Below are 27,907 nucleotides of genomic sequence, written 5' to 3'. Positions count from 1 at the left end.
AAACAAACACGTGTATATGTGCGCAACTTTTGCTCAGTTCCCCCTGACCTTTAACTGTGTGCGTGCGTGTACGCGTGCGCATGCGCGCTAGTACTTTTGGTTGCTTCTTAGGCAGTCTCCGGCGTCACTGTGCGTCTGGCAAGTGCAGAGAGAGAATCTACGCTCAGGAGGCATCGGGAGAGATATTCCGAAAATAAGCTTCCACTTCAGTGCAGTCGTTCCGGTGCAGGTCGGTTGTTTTTTCTGTCATGTTTTCATGAAACTCCACGTTACATACGTTGCTGTTTTTGTCTTAGATGTAATTTAATACAGTTGAGAGTTTACAAGTTGCTGAGGTTGAATCGAACTTGAATGTACTTTCCCCATTCATTGTGGATGATGATGTCACAAAGGCGTAATTAATACAGTAAAACGTCACCGTGCACTTGTTGTGCCGCAATGGTTGTGTGTGCGCATCACTGCGTTGTCGATTCAAGCAGCTTGCCATGTCTTGCACGGTGTGTGGAGGTACGTACGAACGTTTGCAGAAACGACAACAAACCAGCGTGCATGCAGTGTGCACCGTTACGCGTTTTCACACATTGTGCATAATGTTAACGATAATGATTCTTGATATGATATATATTGGATTGGATTGAATTGGATTGGATTTGCCTTTATTAGTCTTATTTAAGGGAAAATAGTGGTTGGCATTGCTACGAAGACGCGTTTTGCCATCGCTGCTCTTTCTGCATTAATAGTTCAGATATGACCATGTAAAATATTAATACACAGTTCCGGCTTGCGTTGTGTCGCGCCACTGAAGATGAAATCTGATCATGTTCTAGGTAGAATAGCTTTACACCTAGCTATTTTTAACCGTGCTGGCCGCTTCATTGTGTGTAGCACAGTGTCATTTAGCCCTATTGAGGTATCTGCTCGATGTGAATGGAGCCGCACTGTAAAAACACAAACAAATACAAATAGTAACTATCAACTCTAGTTGTCTGAATGTTGCCTTGAATGCATCTTCCAACATTTCCATGTGTATATTGTAATTGGTAATGGATGTAATATTTCCTACAAATTACTGTTATGCCACATTTCTTGAAGTTGTTGCTTACTAAAATAGTCCCTTTAAATGAATGGTGTCAAATTCAAGGCCCACGGGCTAGATACTGTCCCTTGTTATATTTTCCATTTTGTCCTTTCAAAAAAAGGATAAAAGAATAAAAAAGGATCACAGAATCCGTTGAAAAAAGGATAAAAGAATCCTTTGGATTTACTTAATTCAAACAAGTACACCAACTTCAGGATTAAAATATGTTCAAACTAACATTATTACATATTATTAAATTACACCGCTTTACCACAATTCAACAACATTAAATTATGTACTTATTGATTAATCTTTATCAACCCTGTTTATGTCAGTTTGCCATGGTGATTCAATTTGCTTAATTTCACTTCAGTTTTCCGTCCATCGTAAAAATTACAATCAGTGGGTTATTTTCATCAAATTGATTGAATCATTGTTTGAAAATGTATGACAAAAAGATATTTGTCTTTATCTGTGACATCTTGAACGATCATGCTCTTCCAGTTTGGACACAGAGAACATCACTGATTTAAATAAAAATTAAAATGTGCACGTATTTGGCACTGTTAGCCTGACGGCGTCACCTACCGAACTCCACAGCATCAGGCAATAACATTTGAACACAGTTACCTTAAAAAGCCAACGACATTTGCGGTTCAGTGGCTTTTGTTACATCCAATATGGCTGCCACAACTGCTCGGCCATATTGGGTGTGGGTCAAAGACACTGTCCTTCCGTGTAACAAATGTGCGTGTGTGTTTGTGTGGTTGTGTGCGTGCTCACGTGTGTGTGTGTGTGTGTGTGTGTGTGTGTGTGTGTGTGTGTGTGTGTGTGTGTGTGTGTGTGTGTGTGTGTGAGAGTGAGAGAGAGAGAGAGAGAGAGAGAGAGAGAGAGAGAGAGAGAGAGAGAGAGAGAGAGAGAGAGAGAGAGAGAGAGAGAGAGAGAGAGAGAGAGAGAGAGAGAGAGAGAGAGAGAGAGAGAGATTACATCACATGATTGGGAACAAGGACATGAGCAGGCATCATAGATATGTTTTAGCAGAACATCAATTTTTTTGTCTCATTTGAAATGGCATCAAGCCAACATTACTATAACTGTAGTAACAGGGCTCAGAAAACTGTCTCTCTTGATATGAGTGCAACATTAGTGACATTTAAATAGCCTCTCTTGGGCTCTTCAAATGGAGTCAAAGCAGTTACAAATGCCATTGCAGTTTGTTATAGGACAATAACTCACATGGTTCAAACTGTGGCTGTTCCACTTGTTTTGTGTCCTTCAAAAAGAAGTAATGGTGTTGCACTCATTAAAAAAAATACCACAATTTTAGATACACTATTAGAATCACACAATAAATAAATAAATAAATAAATAAACTGCCTTTCCAAAGATGATAATGCTAAAGCTAACTATGTGTTTAGTACTATGTTGTGGTGTATTGAAGTTTATTGTTGAGGCTAGCCAAACTAACAGATATGTGTATCTTGAAATTCAAAGTACAACCTGACTAGTCAACATATAGCAAAATAATAACTTGCATTCATTTATTATATTGATATTCCTTCAACACAGTTGTCATGTAAATGTCACATTCAAAATTGCAAGGTTCATGAAAAGGTTCCCGAACACCTGAATGCCACATAATTTCCCATCTGTATCAATTTCAATAAAAGCCGAGATGAACTCACTAGTGCAAGGTTTGTGAAAGGTTTCGAGTTTCAGTGTTTCAAGACAGGATTAGCATTTCAATTGGGGTTCTAGTTCCAAGCCAGGTGTTTCAAATGGAGCTACGGTTTGTCATGGTAGTGTTTCAAAACATGAATTTTTGTACTTTCAACAAGGATTAATGATTTAAGGCCACTGTTTTGGTTTCAAAATTGGTTGTGCAGTTGTGTGTGTCAATCTAGTTGTACAGTAATTTTAAAGATGTTGCTGAGTCCCTTCCTGTTTGTCATTCCCTTCTTTTTTATCCAATACCTTTTTTGTACTTCCTTTCAATGCTTCATTCCATTCTTTGTCTCACGCTTGCATCTATACAATACTTTAAAGTGAGTATCTCTATTTTTGGCCCACTTTGTATATATATATATGTATGTATAATAGCTTAGAATGTATAACACAGCGTAATATACATGTTATTATGAAGTTTTTGTGAGTGACCCTCGAGACCAGGACGGAAAATAAGGCGCATATGGTCGAGTGACGTAACACCAAGCGCAGCTACGGATATGTGTGCGCGCGCCTGTGGGATTAGATGAAGGCGAGCGCCGAGCCACCGTTTCAAGCGACCACAAGCAGCCGTTTGATGATCGGCCGCCAGCGAAGTCGAAAACAAACATCCGCAGGCAATGAACGCCGTGGCCGCCGCGACCTGCCTGCTCGCGGCCGGCCTCGGTTGCTTCCTGTACGGCCGCGATGTCTTATTGCGGCCGCTCCGTATCTTTCTGACAGCCTCATCCTCCATGCCCGAGCCGGGGGCTGCTCCCAGACGGAGTCCGCAGGGAGTTCCGTACACCGACCTGGAGCACATCGTCAACGCCGATGGACTGCACCTGTTCTGCCGCTACTGGGAGCCGGTCGGCCCGCCAAGGTCAGTTCGTAGCGGGGTGGGCAAGGGGGCGTGGGGGTGGCGGTGATTGAAGAGGAGTGAATATTGCTCCGTCGTGTCCTTTTAATATATTTTTAGTTTGCTGTTAGTTTATTTAGTTTAGTTCCCGCCTAGACATTAAAGTGTCTCCCATATAATTTGAATGTAATTTATAATCAATTGAATTGCGTTTTTTAATAATGGTCCAAATTTGGATACTTCTAACATCATTATTTAATGAAATTTTCACAAAGAAATCGCCAATGTTCGACAATTTTTCACCCTTCTTTAAAATGTATCATTGTCATGACACATATGAAATTAACTCCATTACCTTTTACGTGTTCTTATTAACTCATTCATTGCCAGATGAAAATGTGTCCACTCCAGTGCCAGGGTTTTTGTCATTTTCACTCAAATTCCAGGACCCACAGACTTCGTAAACATTCAATGCAGCGTAAAAAAACCATAGAGTATCTTCTTTCTTCAGAAAAAAAGAGTTAATTCCTAAATTATATTGTTCTGTAGTTATATGAGCTTAAAATGAGGGTGGTTGTCCAAAATACAATTCAATACATACCTATTTGTTTATATAGCGCTTTAACAACAGCTGAAGCTGGAACAAAGCGCTAACATGGAAAAAAGGGAAAGGCTGCCCCCTTGTGAAAAAGAAAACACATTGCCAGAGGCCATGGCCAGCACTTTATCGGCACCCAAGCATGAAAAAGCAAAACCCGAACAAATTCAGGAATGGTGCTCTACGTCATATTTTCTATTCCCGAATATATTTGTTCATGGCAGTGAATGAACAGTTAATGAAGTTTTCAAAAAAAAATCGGCAATGTGCACAATTTCCCCCCACCCTCTTTAAAATGTATCATTGTAATGCCACCGATATGAAATTAAATCTAATTACCCTTTATATGTTCTTCTTAATCATTGATGATCTATGTGAAATAATATTAACTCAAATCGTTTTTGTTTGTAATTGCTGTAGCTATATTGAATGTTATACACTTGGCCATTTTTACCCCGACTCCTTCACTCACATGTGGTTGTGGCAGAAAAAAAAACCACAGATGCCACGCAAACTGTGTTCAAGCACGAAATGACATGCAGCGTGATGGCACAGAAGATTTGACAAAACGTGAAGGCCCCCCCAAAAAAAACATCTCGTGTCAAGACAGAACATTTTCGCAAATGTTACATCTCAACCCCTCAGCACGGCAGTAAGTCATTAGTTGAACTGATAATGAGTTTACCAAAAAAACACTAACCCATGTAAATTGAGTCAATCCATTCCATGGTGATATTTAAAAAATGATAATATTAAAACGGACATATTGACATCGTATTCACTGACAGTGGACTTTTAGCTGCTGTGAAAAAAAATACCTTCTCCATCTCATGTCCAGTGTTTCTTCACTTTTGTCACATTGTCACTTTTGTCTTGCAACACCTGATGTAGAAGTGGCTTTTTGGTGAAAAAAAGCAAAATGGAGTTATAAACTGTTATCACGCCACACACCAATTGGCAATATTTCCTGTGCCTTGGAATTTAATTCATTGTTCAACTCGATTTTTTTTTGTGTAACTCCATAGCAAACAGTTTGGTTTTTGTGCCTGGATCCGTTTCTGGGAAGTGTAATTTGAAATATTGTTTTGCATCAGTGTGTTCCCACACCGATTACTTTGTGTACTACTTTGCATGCACGCACAAAATTGTCATTGAAGTTGTGTGTCTCCTCGCATAACTACATGTTTTTCATAGTACTAAGACTAAACTACTAGAGGCATTGTGCCACAGGGTATCCAGAATGCTGTAAACATGAAGAAACGTAGTTGAAGAAGAAAGGTTCTCTAGTTCGTTGATATCTTGGTTCAACTTTACCTATATGTTCTTGCAAGGGTACTTAGTGTGCCTTGATGTCTTGCATAGGTCAGTTCCTGCTTTCGACATGGTGATGTGTGCTCGACTTACATGCCACCAAACAAATCGGCTGTGTTTATATACCCAGTCTGTTTAAAACTACCCCCAAAACCTTGTAGATGCCAACACTTGGTGTCACCTGCGACTTTGTACAATTGGACCACCCTGCACGCCATACTCGTGCTCAGCATTTGTGGCCTTGCAGTCAAACCGAATCCGTGGTAGAACAGCTCCCTATTACAGTGGCTTGAAAACATATTCATACCCCTTGAACTTTCCCACATTTTGTCACGGTCTGACTACAAACATAAATAGATTTTATGATATATTGATGTTCAAAGCTTGGGAAATCTTTTTATAACCTAACCCTGCTTTAAACTTCTCGACAATATTATCCCTGACCTGTTTGGTGTGCACTTGATGATGCTGTTCACTGACTAGCGTCCTCTTAGCAAACTTCTGAGGTCGTCACAGAACAGCTGTATTTATACTAAGGTTAGATTACACGCTGGTGGACTCATTTGATAATTAGGTCAACAGCTGATCATTCAGCAATCATCAGGCAACCTCTGAAGGCAACTGGTTGCACTCAGAGAAAAGGGTGCTGAAGACTTTTGCGCGCCACATTTTTCTGTTTTTTTTTATTTATTTTTTTTACGTGAAAGTCATGTATAATTTGCCTTCTACTTCACAATTGTGAACCGCTTTGTGTTGGTCTTTCACGAAAAATGCGTTTGTGGTCAGAATGTGACAAAATGTGGGAAAGCTCAAGGGGTATGAATACTTTTTCAAGCCACTGTATGTCAATATATACAAGTGTAATTTTAGAATCAAAATAAAACAATCCAATAACAATAAACACATTAAAACAAAAACAACTTAAATGACAGGATTGCGGCCCCAGCCCCCATTTCAAAATCATTTGCCCCATTTTATTGCTATCAATAGCAGGTCGTAATGGGATGTGTTTTTAGTTAGTGGTAATTGAACTTCATTTTAGATCGCTCCCATCTGCTGTTAAATCCATTCCAAACAGTTGAAGGGACGCTACGGGGATGCTAATCAATTGCTCTTGATACCAGGAATGTCCTTGAGTTCCTTCCACGGATTCAGGCCCATTTCACAGCATGTCGAATGCATGCATACACATAGTACAGTTGAATGACAAGGACAAGCCAAGCTAGTGGTACATACAAACGCTGTAGTTAAAAAAAATCGAGGGGATTTTTTTCTGCTGATGTGAAAGTGCTGCATGAATAAACATGTATTATATTGCAGTATTGCAACCAAAGTACATTTAGGTCAAACATTGACATGTCACAGGTTGTCAAGTCTAGTGATTACAAACAACAAAGGCTACGAGGAGGTCCAGTACGTACTCTTAAAGGACAACCGACGTCACTTTTTTGTTTTTTAACTGACATCAGAAAAATGTTTTATAGCATCTAAAATACCCAAAACACGCAGTATGATATTTTTAGTCAAATGCAAAACACCAATAAAAATGACTTAAAGTGTCCAAAATCTGCAAAAAATTGAGCTGCGAATTGGGCATTTTCAGAAAGTCCCGCCCCCAGTTCGTGACGTCACGCCAAGCCGTCTCGCATTGCTAGTGAATCAAAACAATTGCTTCAGATTCGGAAAATATGCTTTCTTGTTACACATCCAGTTATGAATATGATATATGACAAATTTCTGAAGAGGAAAGCATACATGTTTGCAATCGATTAAAGATTTTATTTGTGCCATTTTGAGGCAACATTGGGGGGAAATCTCTCACCCCAAAAAAGAGGCACCAGATAGCGACCTCCTGTGGCCACCTCCGTTTCCACAGGCTGATAAATTCCTTATATGGTGCTTGGATGCCCTCTTCTGGCTTTATGGCGGCTTTTGGGTGCAGCGCGAGGTCCCCAGACCAAACAATTACACCAAAATACATTGACGTGATGGAAGGACCGCTACAATGCGTCTTTTTTACAGTCAAGGGCGGTCCTTTAGTGACGTCATGTACGGACTTGTCACCAACTCAAAAACAAGACTTCCTGAATATTCAGCGCGAGTCTTAAAACGTAAAATAAGTCTCATGTTTCAAGTTTGTCTTCATACATGGGGGTATGAGATCCTATACATATATTTTAGAAAAGATATCTAAATAAAATGCTGGTAGGGTTGAAAGGAGCATACATAGATTTCTGATGGTGTTTCTCATGAAAAATAGGATGCAATTCTCTTATGGATGCTATGGCCTCCATTATTATTTCCAAAAACAGTAAATAGAACAGGTTCATCTTGACCCACGTGATAAGCACGGGACCATTTGCATTACAATGTTGGGTTTTGGTTCTCTCTCTCTCTCTCTCTCTCTCTCTCTCTCTCTCTCTCTCTCTCTCTCTCTCTCTCTCTCTCTCTCTCTCTCTCTCTCTCTCTCTCTCTATATATATATATATATATATATATATATATATCTCTCTCTCTCTCTCTCTCTCTCTCTCTCTCTCTCTCTCTCTCTCTCTCTCTCTCTATCACCTTCTCTCTCTATCTATCTCCTCTCTTTCTCATATATAAAATGTGTATGTGTGTTTATTTATTTGAAGCAAAACCTGCAATGACAAGTTGCATGAGATGGGGTTAAAGGTTACCTGCTTCTCAATGGCCCCTTTCACTCGAACTCGGAAGTGGGTGAAAGGTTTTGAACTGGTTGGGAGGGGCCTCAACAATGATTGACAGGCCTTCGAACAGATTTCCAACTGAGGCTTTGAACCCGCATTGACTGCCATCAACACCCCGTATGGGCACGCCGGCCGGGGTCATGGCGCCTCAGCTGCTTCGTAACGGACGAGCATGCTGTGTAAATTGGGTCATCGCGTGGACGTATTCGTAGACTGATGGTGTCTGGCTTGACTTCCTTCCCTGTTTTGAGTTTGTGTTCCCCGCTGGTAGTGTTAACACTTTAATGCCGGGTACACGAGTACAATAAATAAAAGGAGCTGAATTGATTCCTTGTGTGTAAAGCGGAGGTCATGAATAATGCAGCAGATGGAAGATAAGGAAGTTACAATGGCATCCCCATTATTGCTTTTATGTTTGTCATTAAAGTTAGTTCAACTTCAAATTGTTTGTAACAAATCGGGAGTTTGTTTGTCCTACAAATCATTATTTGAATGCTAGTAGTTTTGACTTCAGTCGCAGATTTTTTTTTTTTTTTCATCACGTTGATGTTGCTTTTTTTCCCTCCAGCTTTTTCATTGTAAACCCTGGAATGGTCGCCAGTGAAGCGCACTTCTTTTAACTGGACGGTTTTTTTTTCCAGCGTGTATCCATTCTCCTTCCACTTTCACCTTCCCCATGTTTGAAGTGTGCACAAAAAGATCACTTCATTCTTTCATCGTCTCTTAAGTAAATTCTTTCTAGGGTGTGTTGACATTACGCATGACATCATTCATCTAATTAGCCTCAAATCACCTTTAAGGGTTGCTGGACGAATGGGTTTAAATGTCACGTGAAGATGATTGGTACGATCTGAAGCCTTATTCTCCACCAAATTGTTCGTCCTAATCGAATTTATCAGACCTCAATGGCATTCGACCCAAAATGGTCCATGTTAGTGGCAAAATGGACTGCCAATGTTTTTGTTTTTCCTCACGCTTTCAAGTGTGATTTATCGGCTGGGTCCCTTTGATCTGTGTTATCATAATTCCGTTCCAGACTACATTTTGTGCTTGATTGATGAAAGTTCGGAGGAGCCCAAAGTCATTTTTCTGCAGCTCAGCTGCAGCACATGAAAGGGATTAGGGTGCAGTCTGTGCTTGTTTGGAATGGCTTTGCCTCGAAGGGAGGACAATGCATGACCTTCTTTCCCCCTCTTTCTTTTATTTCTCTACTTTTGTTCTTTCTTTTGTTTCTCTTTTTCTTCTGTTCTCCAACACTTGCACGTACCCTCTGTGTTTTATTTTAACAAGGCTTTTTATAGGCTTGGGCTCTGTTTTCCAACATAAACACTAGGAGACTACTGAAGTTCCATTCCCTTTGAAAGACAGCAATGGAAAGACAGAAATGGCAAGCATTTGAAGGGGTTGGGGGCAGGTTATTTGGTGAGGACAGATACAAAAACAGAGACAAAATTTAGAACAGCAGTCTGATGATTCTGGTCCCAACAATGTGAGTTCCCCTGTGCAATCAATCTTGGCATCTCCATCTCTGGAGAACTGGGTGGTGGCCAGAGGCGAAAACCTTGGCATTTTAACCTCCGTCTATAGAAGCTATCTTTAGTTATATGAAAGGAGCCTGACCTAGTGGGCGAGGTCGAAATGTTCCAACCAGATAAGACTCAGTCTCGCTTCAACGCATCAGCTCTGGTATCAGTCCTCTCACAATAAGTTCGATTCTCTTCTACTCTCTACTCCTACTGTGGGCTTACCTGTGGCCCTCCAGAGCTCCAGGCTAGTACATTAAGTTTCACTCCTTCTGGCTCACTGTTGTCTGTTCTGGTATATCCCCTGGGGCATTGCAAGAAGAGCAAAGGTGTTGTTGTAATTTCGAAATACTGTTGGTGATCACATTATCTGTACAGACGCTCCCCACCTGACAAACGAGATATGTTCCGAGCGCTTGTTCATAAGGTGAATTTGTTCGGAAGTTGCTTCAGTGCTATATTTTCTATGGAATGTGTGTTTAAGTCAAACATTGAACAAGGAAGTATAAAACACAGACGCACTAACAGTCCTAAAATACATTTCACACCTACTGTAGCGACAATATATATATTTGGGTCTTCAGTAAGCCATTACTGAAGCTGTTGGCACTCAATTACGTGCCGGCAGCCATTATTTTTTGTTATTCATTGCATTCTCCTGGAGCGTCAACTGGGAAGAGGGATTTCCTCTCCGCCCACATACTCTCCACAGCCAATCGTAAGCGACCTCGGCGCCTCCTCCTCAGCGCGTCAACAGGGAAGAAGGAATTCCTCCCCGCCCACATACTCTACACATCCAATCGTAAGCGAGCTCGGCGGATTGGAGCCTAAACTCATTGGACAACAACTTCAGCATAGCCGGGTGCTGATTGGTCAGCCTTGGTGTCCGTTGCGTAAACATCCAGCTCTTGAAACCTCCAATGTGTCTGTGTGCGTGAAGCATAGTACGCAGCCAATTGCAAAATAGCTCGGGCCGGAAAAAGGCGCACAATACAAAATCTAATTTACAGCATCTCTTTCAAAACATTTTTAGACATACAGTAGCCACAAAAATGTCCGTATGTACCGTTTTTCGTAACTCGAATGTTCGTATGTTGCGGAACGTCTGTACACGATTGACTACAAATATCACATGTACCATTCTGGGTTGAAGTCGTCAGAGCGTTCATCAAATAGCCACATTTATAGTCATATCAAATCAGCTCCATTCATCTCCAACTCTCCCTCACTGTGCGAGTTCAAATCTCTTATAACTAAACAGAGACTGCTATTCACTCATACTAGTGTGCATTCGTGCGCACACACACACACACACACACACACACACACACACACACACACACACACACACACACACACACACACACACACACACACAAACATGAATGCACTAGTTGTTCATTTTGTGCCAAGGAGAGCAACAGAATTCTTATGTGGCTCGGAGGGGGAGCGGTAGAGTGAAGTCAGAGTGTTCTGTTGACAAGGCTTGATGATTAGCAGCAACCGTTTCCTTTTTGGTGTCACTGAATACAATCCAACTCGTCGTGACTGATGGACGCTCCACATGGCTTCTTAGCACTTGTCTTTTGTTTTTCAGTGAACGCTGGGGTGTTTCGCAGTTCCTCTGCTGTTTTTCATGCACTGACAGCAGTTTGAAGGCCCCACAAAAACTATACTGCATTCTATTTTGTGATAGTATATCTTAATACTAATCATAATTCTTTTGTGGTGACCCACAAGATAGACATTAACCAGGGTCTGGTTAAAGGAGGGGAGGGATAATGTACACAAAACATTTGAAAGGGAGTGTCTTGCTAATTTCTAAATAAACTATTGCTGGGTAAACTGAGTAAAGAGACATAACTTGACGTCGTCTCCTTGTCTTATCATTCAACCACATTTAGTCAATTAGTTATCAATACGACTAGTCTGGACGGTACGAGACGAGAGTGACAATGTCGGATGCTCGCATCAACGCCACATGTTCAGGTTAAATTCACTCTACTGGTTGTCCGTCTGTACCAGAGGAGTGTGATAACGTCGGTTGATAATGCTAGCATCGACGTCCCATGTGAAGGTTAAATTTATTCAACTGGTTGTCCAGCCATGTCAGACGGGAACGAGAACGTCAGATGACAATGCTAGCGAGTATCAATGTTGCATGTTGTCCGTCTTTACCAGACGAGAACAATAACATCATATGACAATGTTAGCTAGCATTGACGTCGCAAGTTGAGGTTAATTCACCGGACTTTATACAACACAACCTAAGGCAGACCGTTTGCTATCCCTCAGTGGGCTCGTCGGCGGCAAACCATCCGAGTTGATGGAAAGGATCCTGGCTGTGTCGGACTTGGCTGGTCTCTCGCTCCTCTTTACTCATACTTTCCCGAGGCGGCTTCGAGTGTTGGCATCGGGTATTTTGAGGTTCCTTATAGGGGATGGCATTAGCATGGACTTTATTACAGCTGCTGCATCAGTGCCACTGCTGGGCACGAACGTTTTTTGTTCCATGAGGCTGTTAGTGAATGTTCCGAATTCCCCCCTAATACATTGTGTCTGCGGAACTGTTTCAGAAGAAGGTAGTTATTATGGGAGATGCCCGTATATATACTATCCAGTCCATTTACAAGCACACACCAGCTACATCTGGTTTGCGGTCCTCTGTCTTCCTATATCATGCTTTTGTGCTCATTGAGGTCACAGGTAAGATGAAGACTGTACCAGCTCAATTTAGCCTGAAGCTGGGGGTTCACTGTGGACTGGTCACCGCAGAAGCTTAGGATGCATTTTTACAAATAATCATTCACCCTGACATGAACTCATTCACTACCAGACGATGTGCAAAATCCAGTGCCAGGGTTTTTGTCATTTTCACTCAAATTGCATGACCCACATAAAATTGGGTTTTAGGACTAGATTAGAAACCTTAGACGTTCTTCTTTTATCAGAAAAAAATAGTTAATTCCTAAATTATATGGGTCTGGAGTTATCTGAGCTTGAAATGGGGGTGACTGTACAAAATACAATACATTGATTTATCCATCCATTTTCCGTAACACTTATTCCTCATTAGGTTCACGGGGGGTGCTGGAGCCTATCCCAGCCGTCTTCGGGCACTAGGCAGGGGACACCCTGAATTCGTTGCCAGCCAATCGCAGGGCACACAAAGACAAACAAACAGTCACACTCACACCTAGGGACAATTTGGAGTGTTCAATCTGCCTGCCATGCGTATTTTTGGAATGTGGGAGGAAACCGGAGGACCTGGAGAAAACCCACGCGGGCCCGGGGAGAACATGCAAACTCCACACTGGGAGGCCGGAGCAGGACGGCGACCTCTGAAGCCGGCGTACTGACCACTTGACTACCGGGCCGCCCTCATATTGATTTATATAGCGCTTTAACAACAACTGAAGCTGTAACAAAGCGCAAACATGGACAAAAGGCAAATGCTACCCCCTCGTGGAAGGGAACAAATTGCCAGAGGGCTGACCTGCGCTTTATCGGCAACCGCAAGAAAAACCAAAACCCGAACAAATTCGGGACTGGCAGCGAATGAGTTAATATGTATTGCCAATTTAGTTGTGTATCAATCAAACATGATTTTTTTCTGAATGATTTTTATCTGTCTTCTCAGAGCACTGGTGTTCATCGCTCATGGGGCTGGGGAGCATTGTGGACCATATGATGAGATTGCACAGAGACTGAAGGAGCTATCCATTCTGGTCTTTGCGCACGACCATGGTGAGCCACAACTCACGGCGCCGTTTCGTTCATTTACGCCGACTGTAATGCTCAACTAGACAATTGTAGAAAATAGCTCCTCTCTATCTTTAATACACATTTTTTTCTCTTTGTCTGTTCCTTTCCACTAACTTTATGGAAATTGTTATCATTTTTTGGTTAATCCCGATTAGGCAACAATAAAAAATGTCATTGTAAATGACGTTGTAAATAAGGTTTAATATTGGCATTCGGAAGGACGAGCCACACACACAATAAAACAGTCTTCGATTAGATGTCTTTCGTCGCCTGTTGCCGTTCATAAAACAGATTAATCACTTTTTCATTTAACAGATTTTACACTGAGAATATAAATTATGATGAGTGCATTATAATTCCACCAGAAATATGTTTTGTAACTTTTTTTAAGGGGGTTGTGTGCTGTGAGATTTTCTTCCGTTAAATATGTACTTTGCGGCAATAAGAAAAAGCTATGCACCCGAGCATATTCATAAATGGCATGCTCTGCTTTTAACCCATCACAGTCGCGAACACCACAGACAAAAGCAGCGAATGGCACACATTATAGCAGGGGGAAGAGTTCATCTTGTTCGCATCACGCTCAAGGACACCTTCATCCGTGAGGGGGATGTTGGATGCAGATAACAGAGGACAGTTTCTATCTCTCCACCTCTGGGTTACGTGCTCTGCCACTTTGGTTTGAAGGTTGTGAAATACTGGCTTGAAGTGATGCAATATTTTTGCAAGCTTGCTGAAGACCGCCGTTCGTTATTATCCTTACAAAGCCCTGTGCTCATATTATGCTAGCATGCTTAAAAGCTAGCATGACCTTGGTGTCAGATAACATTACTAAATCAATAATGGTTCTTGGACAGAAAACAGTTATTTACATGTTAAGTGAAACTTGTGTTTATAACTAAACATGGCAGACACCGAATCACATTGGTACAAAGCTGAATGTGGGTTGAGTAGATTCACACAACATTTTATTACTTAGAGAATCTTATCTCCAAAGAGAAACGAGAAGAAGGTGTCAAATGGCACGTGATGAGAATGCGGAAAGGGGCGTCATTGGTTTAACTGGATCAATGGTTGCCAAGACAACCTGCAGGACCTCCCAGCTTCTGGTGCATGTGCATCAGCTTCCCGTGCATATGCTCATGCGAATGTTCAAGAATGTTTCGATTGCAGGTCAATAAATGGGAGGCTGACCTCCATCTATCCATTACTCCTTCCATCTATCACCTGATCTACTTTATCCTTACGAGGGTCGCTTGCGTGCTGGAGCCAATCCAACTCTCTTTGGACAGTATACGGGGTATACCCAAAACTGGTTGCCAACCAGTCAAGGGCACATTTTGACATGCAACCTTTTGTACTCTGAATCACACTTGGGGATAATTGAGTGTAAGGAATTACCCTACCTGCAAGTTTTGTGAATATGGGAGAGTTTTTGAGTACCTGGAAAAACAGGGAGAACATGTAAACTCCAATCACAATCACAGCATGGACTGAGCTGTCCATATTACCAGCTCACTAGAAATCAGATTAACTATGACCCAAGTTAAAGAGGAGTTCAATAAAAAGATCTTAGAGTGAATCGAGGAAAAGGATTCTTCAGCTATCATCTGTACTTCGAAAGTGTCAGATTTTTCGCTCCTCATCCATAGAGCGAACTAAAGTTGTGCTGGTAACCCTGGCCCGATATCCCAAATGAACAGAAGTGGCTGTGCCCATCCCCTGCTCTGATAGGTCCCTGCGCCGAGCAGAGCAGAGGATGGGCACAGGGACCTATCAGAGCAGAGGCTTCAAAGAGGTACATATGATGGCTGAAGAAATCTTTTCCTCGTTGGACCACTCCTGTACGACCGAGAGCCTACACAGACTCTTTGAATTAATTTATTCCATTTGAGACATGGACGAAACCGAATGATAAGGGGGAAACAAGGGATCGAGATCCACATTTTAGGGAATAATCAATATCATGTAGTTATAAATATTTGTGGAAAAAAAGTATAATCGAGGCTCTCCTCCTCAAAAACACTATAACCCGAATTAAAGCCCAATAGAGTAGGAAAACGGTACCCCTCCAAAACTATGTCGTGGTATATCTTCATTTTTAATTAGATTTTATTTTTCATCAAACCTCCAATTGGCAAACAACCGTAAATCGATCGGGATAGTCCGCAATTTACTCATGACTCACGTAGTCATGTGTCGGCATGCTTGGACAGATATAGGACATGGATAATTGACTCCCCGTGCTGAGTCTTGGTGGCTTAAATAGCTGTTTTATGGCTTTTTGCTATTTTGATGGGATTGTTTTACCTCCCCAGTTGGCCATGGTCAGAGTGAAGGAGAAAGAATGATCATCAAGGACTTTCAGATGTACATCCGAGACTCGCTGCAGCACATCGACCTGATGAAGTCTCGCCACCCGGGCCTACCTGTCTTCATTGTGGGCCATTCGATGGTAGGAGGCACACTGATACCTTTGGAGCTCTTTTGAAATGGGCATAACACAAAATATTTATGGGTGTATTCTGGATTTCTAAAATGTCTTTGATGCCAGGGGATAAGTAGCATTAACTCATTCACTGCCAGACGTGCAAAAATGTGTCCACTCCAGTGCCAGGGTTTTTGTCATTGTCACTGGAATTCCAGGATCCACAGAATATTGAGTTTTAGCACTACATAAACATTCAAGGCAACGTAACAAACCTCAGATTCTCTTCTTTCATTAGAAACATTTTTCATAAATTATATGGTTCTGGAGTTAAAACAGTTTGAAATGAGGGTGTCTGTCCAAAATACAATGCAATACATACATGGTTTATATAGCGCTGAAGCTGGAACAAAGCGCTAACATGGAAAAATGAAATGCTACCCCCTTGTGGATGGGAAATAACAGAGGTCTGGCCAGCGTTTTATCGGCCCCCAAGCAAGAAAAAAAACAAAACCTGAACTAATTTGGTAATGGCGCTCGACGTCATATTTTCAATTCCCGAATAAATTCGGCAATGGCAGTGAATGAGTTAATTATTATTATATATATTTTTTTTCACATTTATTGCGTTCAGAGGGGAGAACGAGTACAGTATTTTCTACGAACAGCTCTACGGTGAGTCTACGAGGAACAGCATGTCAATATTTGCTGGTTAAATATATGACTTAACCATCCCAACAATAGTGTGCTTGTGTCTTCACCATCGTTAGCTAGACAAATATTAATTTTTAATTTTATCAATTGCTTTTAATCTTGCATCAAATGAAAATAGGCTCCACATGGTGCATATCAGTGACTTTGCAGGAGATATTTGTGTGTCAGCACAGCCAACATCTACGACGTCACTTTTTTGTTTTTTAACTGACATCAGAAAACCGTTTTATAGCATCTAAAATACCCAAAACACGCAGTATATTTTTAGTCAAATGCAAAACATCAATAAAAATGACTTAAAGTCTGCTGCAAATTGGGCATTTTCAGAAAGTCTCCCGCCCCCAGTTCGTGATGTCATGCCAAGACGTCTTGCATTGCTAGTGAATCAAAACAATGGCTTCAGATTCGGAGAATATGCTTTCTTGTTACACATCCAGTTATGAATATGATTCAAATAGTTCTGAAGAGGAAAGCATACATGTTTGAAATTGATTAAAGAAGTCCTTCCGTGTCATTTTGAGGCTACATTGGGGAGAAATCTCTCACACAAAAAAAGAGGCACAAAATGGCGACCTCCTGTGGCCACCTCCGTTTCCACAGGCTGATAAATTCCTTATATGGCACTTGGGCGCCCTCTTGTGGCCTTCTGGCGGCTTTTGGGTGCAACACGAGGTCCGTGTTGCACCCAAAAGCCAAAAGTACAGCAAAATACATTGACCTGATGGAAGGACCGCTACAATGCGTCTTTTTTACGGTCATGGGGCGGTCCTTTAGTGACGTCACGTACGGACTCGTCACCAACTCAAAAACAAGACTTCCTGAATATTCAACGCGAGTCTTAAAACGTAAAATATAGCCATATGCGATGGAATCTTTGTAAAATACGCTCAGTAGAAGTCATTTGAAGCCATTTTACAAATTATGGACACAACTTGTCCAGAGACGTCGGTTGTCCTTTAAACATACTTCACAAATGATGTGTAAGCCTACAAATATTCTATGTGAGCACAACTGTTGCTGTGTTGATAAGTTACGGCTCAGAATTCAAAGTTCATTCATGGAAAGTTCATTCATGGAAACTGAATAAAATCTTTGGAAACAAATGTGTTTCAAAAGATAAGATCTCACGTGGTCACCCGCGAAGTGGAAAATCTTGCAGCAAGTGGTCACCTCCAAATATCTGACGATGATCATACGCCATACAAAAATTGAATGGAGGAAGTCATCTCATGAATAAATCAATCATAAAACCCCAAAGTAGTTTTAATTTATGGCATGACAGTTTTTATGCAGATGCTCATTTATTTACATGTATTTGCCTTTTATAATGTTGAAAGCAAACAGACCTGGTGTTTGACAAAGTCCTTCCAATTTCATCGTTGCTGTGTTTTTACAGGCCTCATATGACAGCTTCCCTGTGTTTTGACTCTGTATCCTGTTACTATTAGATTTAGCTGTTTTTTGGCTAGATTTTCTTTCATCAGCTGCCAGGATGACGCATAGAAGAGGAGAAAATGAACAGCCACCTGTGGATTTGACAGAATGTTTACTGAGAAGTTGCATTCTTTAAAGACCACATGGTGTCACCACTTCAGACACTTGGCTACTATTGTTGCACCATGCTCCGGTTCTCTATCAAATTGCTGTTACTGAAAGCAATTTTGTTTAAGAATCATAAGTAGCGATTTAACTGTGCCATGAACAAAACGACCATTTTCTTGAGTACAGATGGCAGTTAAAGTGATAATGTAATGCTACTGGTATTCATTCGTTTCTAATCTGGTTATTTTCACAAGGGTCGCACGGGGTGCTCGAGCCATTCCCAGCTGTCTTCGGCCAGTAGGCAGGGTACACCCTGAACTGGTTGCCAGCCAATCGTAGGGCAAAATTGACGCACACAGAAAAAGAAACATTTACGCTTACAATCACACCTCAGGGCAGTTTCGAGTGTTCCTTTAACCTGCCATACGGGTACAACAAAGCAAACCCAAGTAAACCGTGATGCTAGCAAGACGAGATGGCAAACGGTGCGTTTATATTCATATTTGTGTTGATTTGTATGCAAGCAGACGCGTGAGTGTGTGTTACGTGTGCCTTTAGAAGGTGAGATTTTCTGGTGGGAACTCCTGAGTGGCTCTTTTCAATCGAGCAAGCCCGTCACTGCCCAAAGCCTGTTGAATATTCACACAAATGCTTGCAGAAACAAAGTTGGAACCAATTACCCACCGCAAGAGTGGGACTGGCAAACAAATCTTACACTTGTGTTGATGTGCGTATGTCCGATTGTTAATTGCTTTGCCTATTTGCATCCGTATGTGGCATTTGCTGATGGGTGGGGAAATAACCTGTCAAATACCAGGGCGAAAATTTGTTGCACAACTGTCATCGCTCTCTCTGCAGCTTAGCGTGGGTGCGAAGGTGTGGCCGTGCTTTGTCTTTCGCCTCTCCCCTTAACATTTCTCACATTTTCAATTGAGATACACAACAGGATGGAAGCTCACGCCCATCCAAACAAAAGCTTGGTTGTTTTATGGACTTGTTGGCCTCAGAGTAGTTTTCCCAGAGCTCTTCACATCTCAGAACCTCTCACCTACTTTGGTTCCCGCATCTATTAGAAGACAGACAATCCATGGTTTCGGTCACAGACATCTCTCTCTTTCTCTCTGTCTCTTTCTTTCTCTCTGTCTCTCTCTCTGGCTCTCCTTCTGAATCATTCTTTGTTCCAGTTTTTAACTCAGTGAGTGTTTTTGAGTTCAAATCTATAGCCTTTGATTTGATAGAATATTTAGTGTCTGTTTCAAGATGTTTTATGCAAATCGTTTGTGAAATTATTTAAAACCACGGCAGAAGAGATTAGTTAAACTGTTGAAACAATACAGTAGGAATTAAATTGCACCAGATGGAAACGGCTGGAAAAGATTGCCTCTCAGGAAGAAAATCATGACACAATTCTATGTGCACTATAACCAATTGTGGTGAGTTATACTTATCAAGCGATAAAACAATTGACACATGGCTAAAATTTGAATGATTGCTTTTGTTATTTGTCAGGTTTGAAACAAACCAAATGACATCAAAAACATAAAAAAATGTAGGCACCAAATTAAAATAGTTCTTTACAAAAAACAAAAGTGCACAGTCATAATATGAATAGATATCACTAGTTAGTAACAACCAGAAAAAAAATAAAAAACAAAACAAAAAAACGAATGCTTAAAATATATGGATGTAGTTAAACCGAGAAAACCAATGAAATATCGACAATCCAATTGAAACGTAAAGCAAAAACAAAGCCAGATGACAAAGGGAGCAAGAACGATTTCAATGAGAGCAAAAGGTCTAGAAAACAATCATTCAAGCAAGAGAAGCAACAAGATCAAAATAATCAGACAAACTGCAGGCAGTTTGTGATTCCACATACAATTTAAAGGACAACCGACGTCTCCAGACAAGTTTTGTCCATAATTTGTAAAATCGCTTCAAATGACTTCTACTGAGTGTATTTTACAAAGATTCCTCCGCATATATTCCTCCCCTATATTTTACGTTTTAAGACTCGCGCTGAATATTCAGGAAGTCTTGTTTTTGAGTTGGTGACGAGTCCGTATGTGACATCACTAAAGGAACGCCCCCCCACCCCCGACTGACAAAAGGACACATTGTAGCAGTCCTTCATCACGTCAATGTATTTTGCTGTACTGTTTGTCTGAAAACCTTGATGTTGCACCCAAAGGCCGCCAGAAGAGGGCGTCCAAGCTCCATGGAAGGAATTTATCAGCCTGTGGAAAGGGGCTGATTCATTCCTCACGGGAGCTGGTCGCCATTTTTGGGTGCGACATTCCCTCCCGCCCGTTTGCCTTAAAAATGACTCGGAAAAAAAAATCTTTAATCGATTGCAAACTTGTATGCTTTCCTCTTCAGAACTATTTGAATCATATTCATAACTGGATGTGTAACAAGAAAGCATATTCTCTGAATCTGAAGCCATTGTTTTGATTTTTCAGCAATGCAAGACGTCTTGGGGTGACATCACGAACAAGGGGGCGGGACCTTCTGAAACTGGCCACTTCCGGGTTAATTTTTTTTGCAGATTTTGGACACTTTAAGTCATTTTTATTGGTGTTTTGCATTTGAATAAAAATATCATACTGCGTGTTTTGGGTATTTTAGATGCTATAAAACGTTTTTCTGATGTCAGTTAAGAAACAAACAGTGACGTCGGTTGTCCTTGAATAAAGATTTGCAGCACGTGTGCACATGGAAGGAAAGGCCATCGTCCGCCACCTGCTGGTGATATGCAAAAACCAGATCACGACGTGATTAAAGTGTAAATGGTTCAAAACCAAAGTCGATGTTGCTCCGCAGGAGCCTGGCAGTGCCTTTCTTACATAAAGCAGCAGCCGCCCATTGGCATATCAATGTGTGCGCCAATGATTTAGGCTCAAGTGCACTTCACCTATCATTTTACTACAGTTTACAGACTCCTTTAGCCAACGTAAAGGATTTAAGTGCTGAATCAAATTGCCCTTACTCAATTTCCACTGTCTGCTTCAGTAAAGGATCTATGATTTGCCTCTCACAGGGCGGTGCGATATCCATCCTCACAGCCTGCGAGAGGCCTATGGATTTTTCCGGAATAGTTCTGATTGGTCCCATGGTCCAGATGAACCCAGATTCAGCTACACCATTCAAGGTACATCTGTACAGTGCTAGTTTTCCATTCTTGTCAGATCCCCCCCCCCCCCCCCCCCCCCCGTATTATAGTCGTGGTTGCATTTGAGTCAGAACCTTTTTCACCTCAGTTTTAGGACATTTTTCTTCTGCCCAAAAAATTCTCACTCTTTGTTTTTTGCTAAAACACAAGATCCACTGCTCAAACATTTCAACTCCCAGCCCATCACACTTTTTTATGTTTATTATTGCAAGAACATAACACATTTGGACGGTTGAAGAGGTACTGGTTACTATTAACTTTCGATCTGTCATATGATTAGATTGTGATAATGCCAGAACTTCCTATGATTGATTACCGGACCGATGACAGAAGTAGCTAAGTCCTGAAATGTGACCACCTCTTGAAAGGTAGCAATTAACAAACACGCATGCGAGTTTATGACCCGTGCTCAAAGGATTTTGAGCAATGATATAATATCCGTATATATACATGTATCACTTGCAAAATAGAAAGAATTCCCTTCATTGCTAATCAGGATTTTTTTTTCCCCCCACAAAAAAACATTAGCTATTAGTATTTTTTTTTTTACTAATAGCTTACTTTTAGTTACTTTTAGCAAACTCCTATTTCACAAGATGTTGTGAACAATGCTACAAACAGGTCAACTCAGGTAGCAAAACATGTTCTTCCGGTCTGTATGCTGTCCTCATTTGACATGGACCTGTTCCAGTCTTATTGAAAATGCATTAAAGGGTTTGTTGTGTCTTTGTTTATTTACCGGCTGCAGGTTTTCCTGGTCAAGGTTTTGAACCACATGCTGCCAAACTTTACTCTTGGCTCCATTGAGTCCAAATGGATCTCAAGGGACAAGAAGCAGGTGAATAACAGAATTTAAAAGTTCGCATTGCCAATCATTGGGTGGAAGTATGCCTGTCTGTCACAGTGTGTGTGTGTGTGTGTGTGTGTGTGTGTGTGTGTGTGTGTGTGTGTGTGTGTGTGTGTGTGTGTGTGTGTGTGTGTGTGTGTGTGTGTGTGTGTGTGTGTGTGTGTGTGTGTGTGTGTGTGCGCGCGCGTGTGTGTGTCTGTGTGTGTTTATGTATATCCGAAAGGAAAAGAAGAGGATATATATATATATATATATATATATATATATATATATACAGGCGGACGGACAGACAGACAAGACAGACATCGCTGATCTCAATCCTTTGTGTTGTCATACAAAAGAGCCGCAATGAAAGTAAGTGCCAATAATTTGTGCGTCGCTTTCCAGGTGGAAGCTTACGATGCTGACGAGCTAAACTTCCACGGAGGGGTGCGCGTGTCATTCGGCATGCAGCTCATGGGGGCGGCAGCTCGCATCGAAAAAGAGATCGCGTCCATCACCTGGCCCTTCTTCCTCCTGCATGGCGACGCTGACAAGCTTTGCGACATTCAAGGCTCCAAAATGATGTTTGACAAGGCTCCCAGCTCGGACAAGCAACTGAAGGTGGGAACAGTGTGCTTATTTACTTTTCCATTACCTTTTTTTCGAATCATTTGTTGCAAAAAGCCAAATAAAGCAAAACCCACTGGACATGCATGCTGGCAGAATTGAGCTTTTGTGGGATTTGCATTGTAGTCGTTTTGTAAATTTGATTGAATTCCAATTGGATTTTACTTTGGCAAACATTTAAATGTATATATTGAATGTTGATATAGTCCTAAAACTCAATATTCTGCGGGTCCTGGAATTTGAGTGAAAATGACAAAAATCCTGGCACTGGAGTGGACACATTTTTGCACATCGTCTGGCAGTGAATGAGTTGATTCCATCTTGAAGCTGTCCCGACAGTTCATGGATTTCGTGATGCAAACATTTTTCAACAGACAAACCAATGACCTTAGTACATTGTTTCTCGGCAGGTGTACGAAGGTGGCTACCACTCCCTTCACCACGACCTGCCAGAAGTATCGGAGTCCGTGCTCAAGGAGATGACCGGTTGGATCGCAGAGCGCCTTCCAAAAACCGCAATGCAGTCACCATAAGGCTCTCAGACAGACCGAGGGAACGTTTCAAAAGGCCAGTCGATGCTCCAAGGAAATCATCTTCTTAAAATATATATTGTGCAGCGCACAGCTCAATGGTTTAACTAGCAGTCAGCTCAAACCATCTTGGGAAAATGCATGTACAGTTCAAGTGGCAGTATGCTCAGGTTTGTTGCGCAATAATGACCGTTCTATATAGTGCCACTTATATACTCCTCAGCCTTCCTTAAATGAATGTTCGACAAATAACACATGATCCGTTATCTATGTTACAAAGTCTTAATTAGTTTTAAGCAAATATGACTAAAAGCGACTCACACAAGTTTGTCGATTCCGGTATGAGGTCAAGATTTTTTTTTTCGAGTTGTGAGACCGGGAATTATTAAGGCATTTCTTAATTTTGTAGTTATTTGTGCTAATCTAGGCAATTTGCAATTCTATCCAAATTAAGTCTTAATTGAAGTGGCCGTCCGAGTAATTGTAGCTTTGTCATCCTCAAGCAGGCCACTTTGCCCTGTTACTATGGACAACAGAGTCACAGTAGTTGGTTCCCATGGCATTATAGTCTGACTGACTAGATATAGGATGCAACATAGAGGACAGACTAAACTCCACAATAGGATAACAATGTACATTTGTTTAATGGTTGACTTTTTTTTTATCCTGAGAATCAATTTGAAGGTAAATTCAATCCCCAAATTTCCCCAACAAAACTATTTTCTATCTGTCTCCACACATTCTGATTAATAATGCATTTGTGGAATATGATTCGAGCAGTCGAATCCATCCGTTTTTGGGTGGCATCTCTGCCACTTGTTGTCAACTGAAAATGATGTCACAGTTGCTTGGTGCTCCGTTGACAATCGCTCACGACACAGCTTCAGAAAGGAGATGAGCCTCAATTGGTGGTTATCGAAGCCCTGCGTACCTGGAAAATAATTTTCAGTTGACAAAAAGTACACAGATGACAACCCGTACAATATTTCTGACTAATACAAACCTACACATTGCAATTCCAGGTGTAATTTGTTGTAACTGTGTATATTCCTACAAAACTGAAAAGACTCATTTTCTGGTCTCTGTCGTCGTCAGAAACCTTCTTAATAACTAACTTTACACGTTCTTTATCACACCCAATGCGTCAAATAGTCAGTCTGGTATGTTATGCCCCTTTATTTGCTTAAGAAGCTGTTGTGACCAGCAGTGTTTGTCCATTCCATCAACAAGGCCACTTTTTTTTCTTCTGGTATAGCTTCACCGATGCTGGCTCTAGTGATCAATATCCTGCATTTAATTGCTCAAGCTAAATTTAATTCCTGATCATTTCAACTGAATCACTCTTGAAAAATGTAATATATAGACCACCAGATTCTCTAAAGTTTTGATTTGGCCATATGACACACATTATTAGAAGATTTGATTAAAATCAAACCCCATATCCATTAGCTTCAGCATAAAATCTTCTCGTGGACTGGTGAAACATTTTATGGAATACAGTAAAGTCTCGTTATATCGATATTCAAGGGAGTCCGAAAAAATATCGATATAACCGGGACTATCAATATATCCGACCCTGTTTGCATGTAATTTTCTCAGTGCGTGCATAGAAATAGTATCGATATAACCGGGACTATCGATATATCCAATATCGATATAATGAGACTTTACTGTAGTTGCACACAAAACATAACGTCAATAAATACGATAAATTAAAGCAGAAGGAAGGAACAATAAATACATTAAAAAAAACACCAAATAGTCAATGAGACAATAATAAAATGAATCCTGAAATAATCACAACAAAACAGCAGTGAATCGGGTTACAAATGTGTTTAATTACGTGTGCATCTTGGGGTAAATCAGGCTCCTACTGTTTCGTTGTTTCTGCAGCATATCCACGACTGCATTTAGAGAACATACTGTACATGTATTATACAGTTCTGCGTGTACTCGGCACAAGAGACTTAAGACCTGAAGGCTTCTTCATTGATAACTAAAAAAACGCTGCCGGTCTGATGACATGAGTGCATGTTACTGTGCAACATTAGCATATCATCAGTGTGAGGCTGCGGGGTGAGTGGGGAGGCGAGTAGAAGTGGAGAGAGAACGATGTGCTGGTCGTAACCATGGCAGCACCTTTTGTTCATGTGTGTGTGTGTGTGCGTGCATGCGTGTGTTTGTTTTTAATAACATCCTGTTAATTGTGTGTCATATGAGACAGAGGATGCTGTGCTTTCAGGACTTGCTTTGTCCAACTAATACTCAGAAGAGTTTCTTTTATGCGAGCATTGACAGACGAGAGAGGATAATTACAGTACTGCATGATAGTTGCTACATAATGCCTGTGAGAACAGCTTTGAATCCAAATCAGGCTTTTTCTGCTCAAAATCAACATTTACCCCCAGATTGAACATATGGAGATAATGTACTGTACATTTCCTCCGAAATGTGTGAGGCTTGAGCTACAGTACTTGTTGTTAGACAGCATTCATAAGGCAACATTAGCAAACAGAACCAGTATTGAAAACAAAAAAAAAAGACCACATCACAGATTTTCATTGGTTGCCAGTGCAAGGCAGAATTTGTGAGCCACACTTTGGTTGTCAATCTAGAAAATTCCTATTGGTCATATGTTGCGAGGAAGTATTGGTGGTGCGCAGTTAGCTAATGCTCATTCTTACTGAGATTGTACTTCTTTAATCTGATGTCAAACAGTTGTATTAGTCAAAGCAGAGTTTGTGGGGCAATATTTTCTCATAGCAACATTGACCAAATTCTGTCATGTTACACATGTTATTGGTTGCTTATATCTTAGCAGAATTCATGGAGCGTACACAATTAGCTAACTCAAATGTCAAAAGTCACCTCACATGTTAATGTGGTCATTTATTGCTCGGCAGAAGAGCCCCAAATGCCAATCTTGGAGGCAAAACAACATGTTTTTTTTTTAGGTCACACTTATGAGCTGTCACCTGTTGCTAGGCAGAATGTGCGGGCCACAAGCATTTACACCCCTTGCACTTCAGGATCAGTCTAAAAATTGGCATTCAGTCACATTCCTATGAGGTTACCTTGGCAAATTGAAATTAGAAGGTGTGGCTGCCCCAGCAAGAACACAGTCAGACACCTAGAAAGTACTTTGAAAAGAGACATGTTTATTTACAGTATACATAGTATACAGTATACATTCATTTTGCAATTAAATCAGTATTGTTTTATCGGAAAGCATTTATTTAGCCAGTTTGAAGCACAGTACCATTTGCTGGCTCAGTTACTGATCATAAGATGTTGAACCTATGTTAGCCATCACTGTCACGCACTGCATACTATCACAAGCATGATCTTTTTTGTGGTATCAGAACCAACATGACTGTTAGTACCTACATTTAGTCTCCGATATAAAGACAGAAAAATAATGTTATGTGGGTGGTGAATTGCAAAGTGGTTTGCAGCAGTTGATCATTGCCTGTTTATTTTCTAAACCTTGACTTTATGACTGTTTCTTTTTTTATTCAAAAATGATGGACCTTAAATGTGCGTAGTTCCAAAGTACTGTTAAATATAACCTGATCTGAGCAGTAAAATTTAACACTATCTTTTTTTTCTGTTATATTTCTGAGAACCTAAATTATAATAAGATAACTTCCCACATGGAACATTTCGGACTGTGTTGTTTTCTTGATATTTTATAAAGAGGAGGATTTCATTTTAGCGCGGGATTCTGTCAACAAATATAGCACTGTAAAATAAAAAAACAGTGCTAACTCAATATTGTTTTTTTGGGGGGGTGGGGGTGGTGGGTGAGTGGGAGGTCGGTATTACAAATATTTACATGGTAATGTGTCAAATATTCAGGACAATGCACTTTTTTATACCTTGTATCACAGAGTGTAATTTGTAACTTTTTTATGTGGGAACTGGTTGACAGTTGTATGCAGTCCCACAAATATATGCCCATTAGACTGCATATAGGTTGTTTTTCAAAACGTGCATTTTGCAGATTGCGATTCGAAAAAAAGATGAATGTTAAAAGTTTCTCATAGTGGCATGTTTTGCTATATTCCAGAGCATGCATCTTGGGATAATTCTTTCTACTGTATTAACAAATGTAAAAATCTGGAATGGAACTTTACCGCATGCATGTGATGACAATTAAGGACACGTGAGACACTGATTGAGCCAAAAATAAATGTAAGTTTAAAATAGATCAAAACGTTATTTTCCAGAAAAAAAAAATATGGACCATTCTGTTGCAGGACCTTGTATTGCATTATTTTATTGTATGGTGTTGTGTGCCTTATTCATGACCAAGTGTGAGTATGTTAGTGCAATAAAGTCTGACTCCACCAGGGTGTTTTAGATACAGAGCTACGTGTTACAGTGAACATATGAGTTTTATCTTTTTATCCATGTGTCTGTCACAATATCATTGTATATTTCCGAAGATATGTATTTGTCTGGGATAGTTTTTTGCGTGTACTAAAAACAAATAAACCGCACTTTTACTAAAAAA

The 27,907-nt window shown here is 40.7% G+C and overlaps 1 protein-coding gene across 2 annotated transcripts; it reads left to right on the top strand.

Moving 5' to 3' along the window:
* Window positions 1-78: 78 nt before the first annotated feature.
* Window positions 79-27,907, top strand: mgll (monoglyceride lipase). Of its 2 annotated transcripts, XM_089011334.1 has the most exons (8): window positions 79-229; window positions 3,527-3,665; window positions 13,425-13,531; window positions 15,868-16,004; window positions 21,274-21,384; window positions 22,154-22,243; window positions 22,640-22,855; window positions 23,272-27,907. In XM_089011334.1, the coding sequence occupies exons 2-8, from the start codon at window positions 3,538-3,540 to the stop codon at window positions 23,392-23,394; spliced, it is 912 nt and encodes a 303-aa protein (XP_088867460.1). In that variant the 5' UTR covers window positions 79-229; window positions 3,527-3,537; the 3' UTR covers window positions 23,395-27,907. The 2 variants fall into 2 exon arrangements, with proteins under 2 accessions (XP_088867460.1, XP_088867456.1); XM_089011330.1 differs by lacking the exon at window positions 79-229 and having other exon boundaries at window positions 3,312-3,665.

The sequence above is a fragment of the Hippocampus bargibanti genome, linkage group LG01 (genome assembly GCF_051943395.1).
Source record: "Hippocampus bargibanti isolate YZ-2025 linkage group LG01, ASM5194339v1, whole genome shotgun sequence".
NCBI lineage: Eukaryota > Metazoa > Chordata > Actinopteri > Syngnathiformes > Syngnathidae > Hippocampus > Hippocampus bargibanti.
Note: the sequence above shows the minus strand (reverse complement) of the source record. Positions and strands in the feature narration are given on the sequence as shown.

What these genes read in the sequence shown, in the direction of transcription:
- mgll (XM_089011330.1), top strand. Translation starts at nt 3,424, where the DNA reads ATGAACGCCGTGGCCGCCGCGACCTGCCTGCTCGCGGCCGGCCTCGGT. An exon ending in GAGCCGGTCGGCCCGCCAAG is followed by an intron (nt 3,666 to 13,424) that starts GTCAGTTCGTAG and finishes CTGTCTTCTCAG; the next exon opens with AGCACTGGTGTTCATCGCTC. An exon ending in ATTCAGCTACACCATTCAAG is followed by an intron (nt 21,385 to 22,153) that starts GTACATCTGTAC and finishes TACCGGCTGCAG; the next exon opens with GTTTTCCTGGTCAAGGTTTT.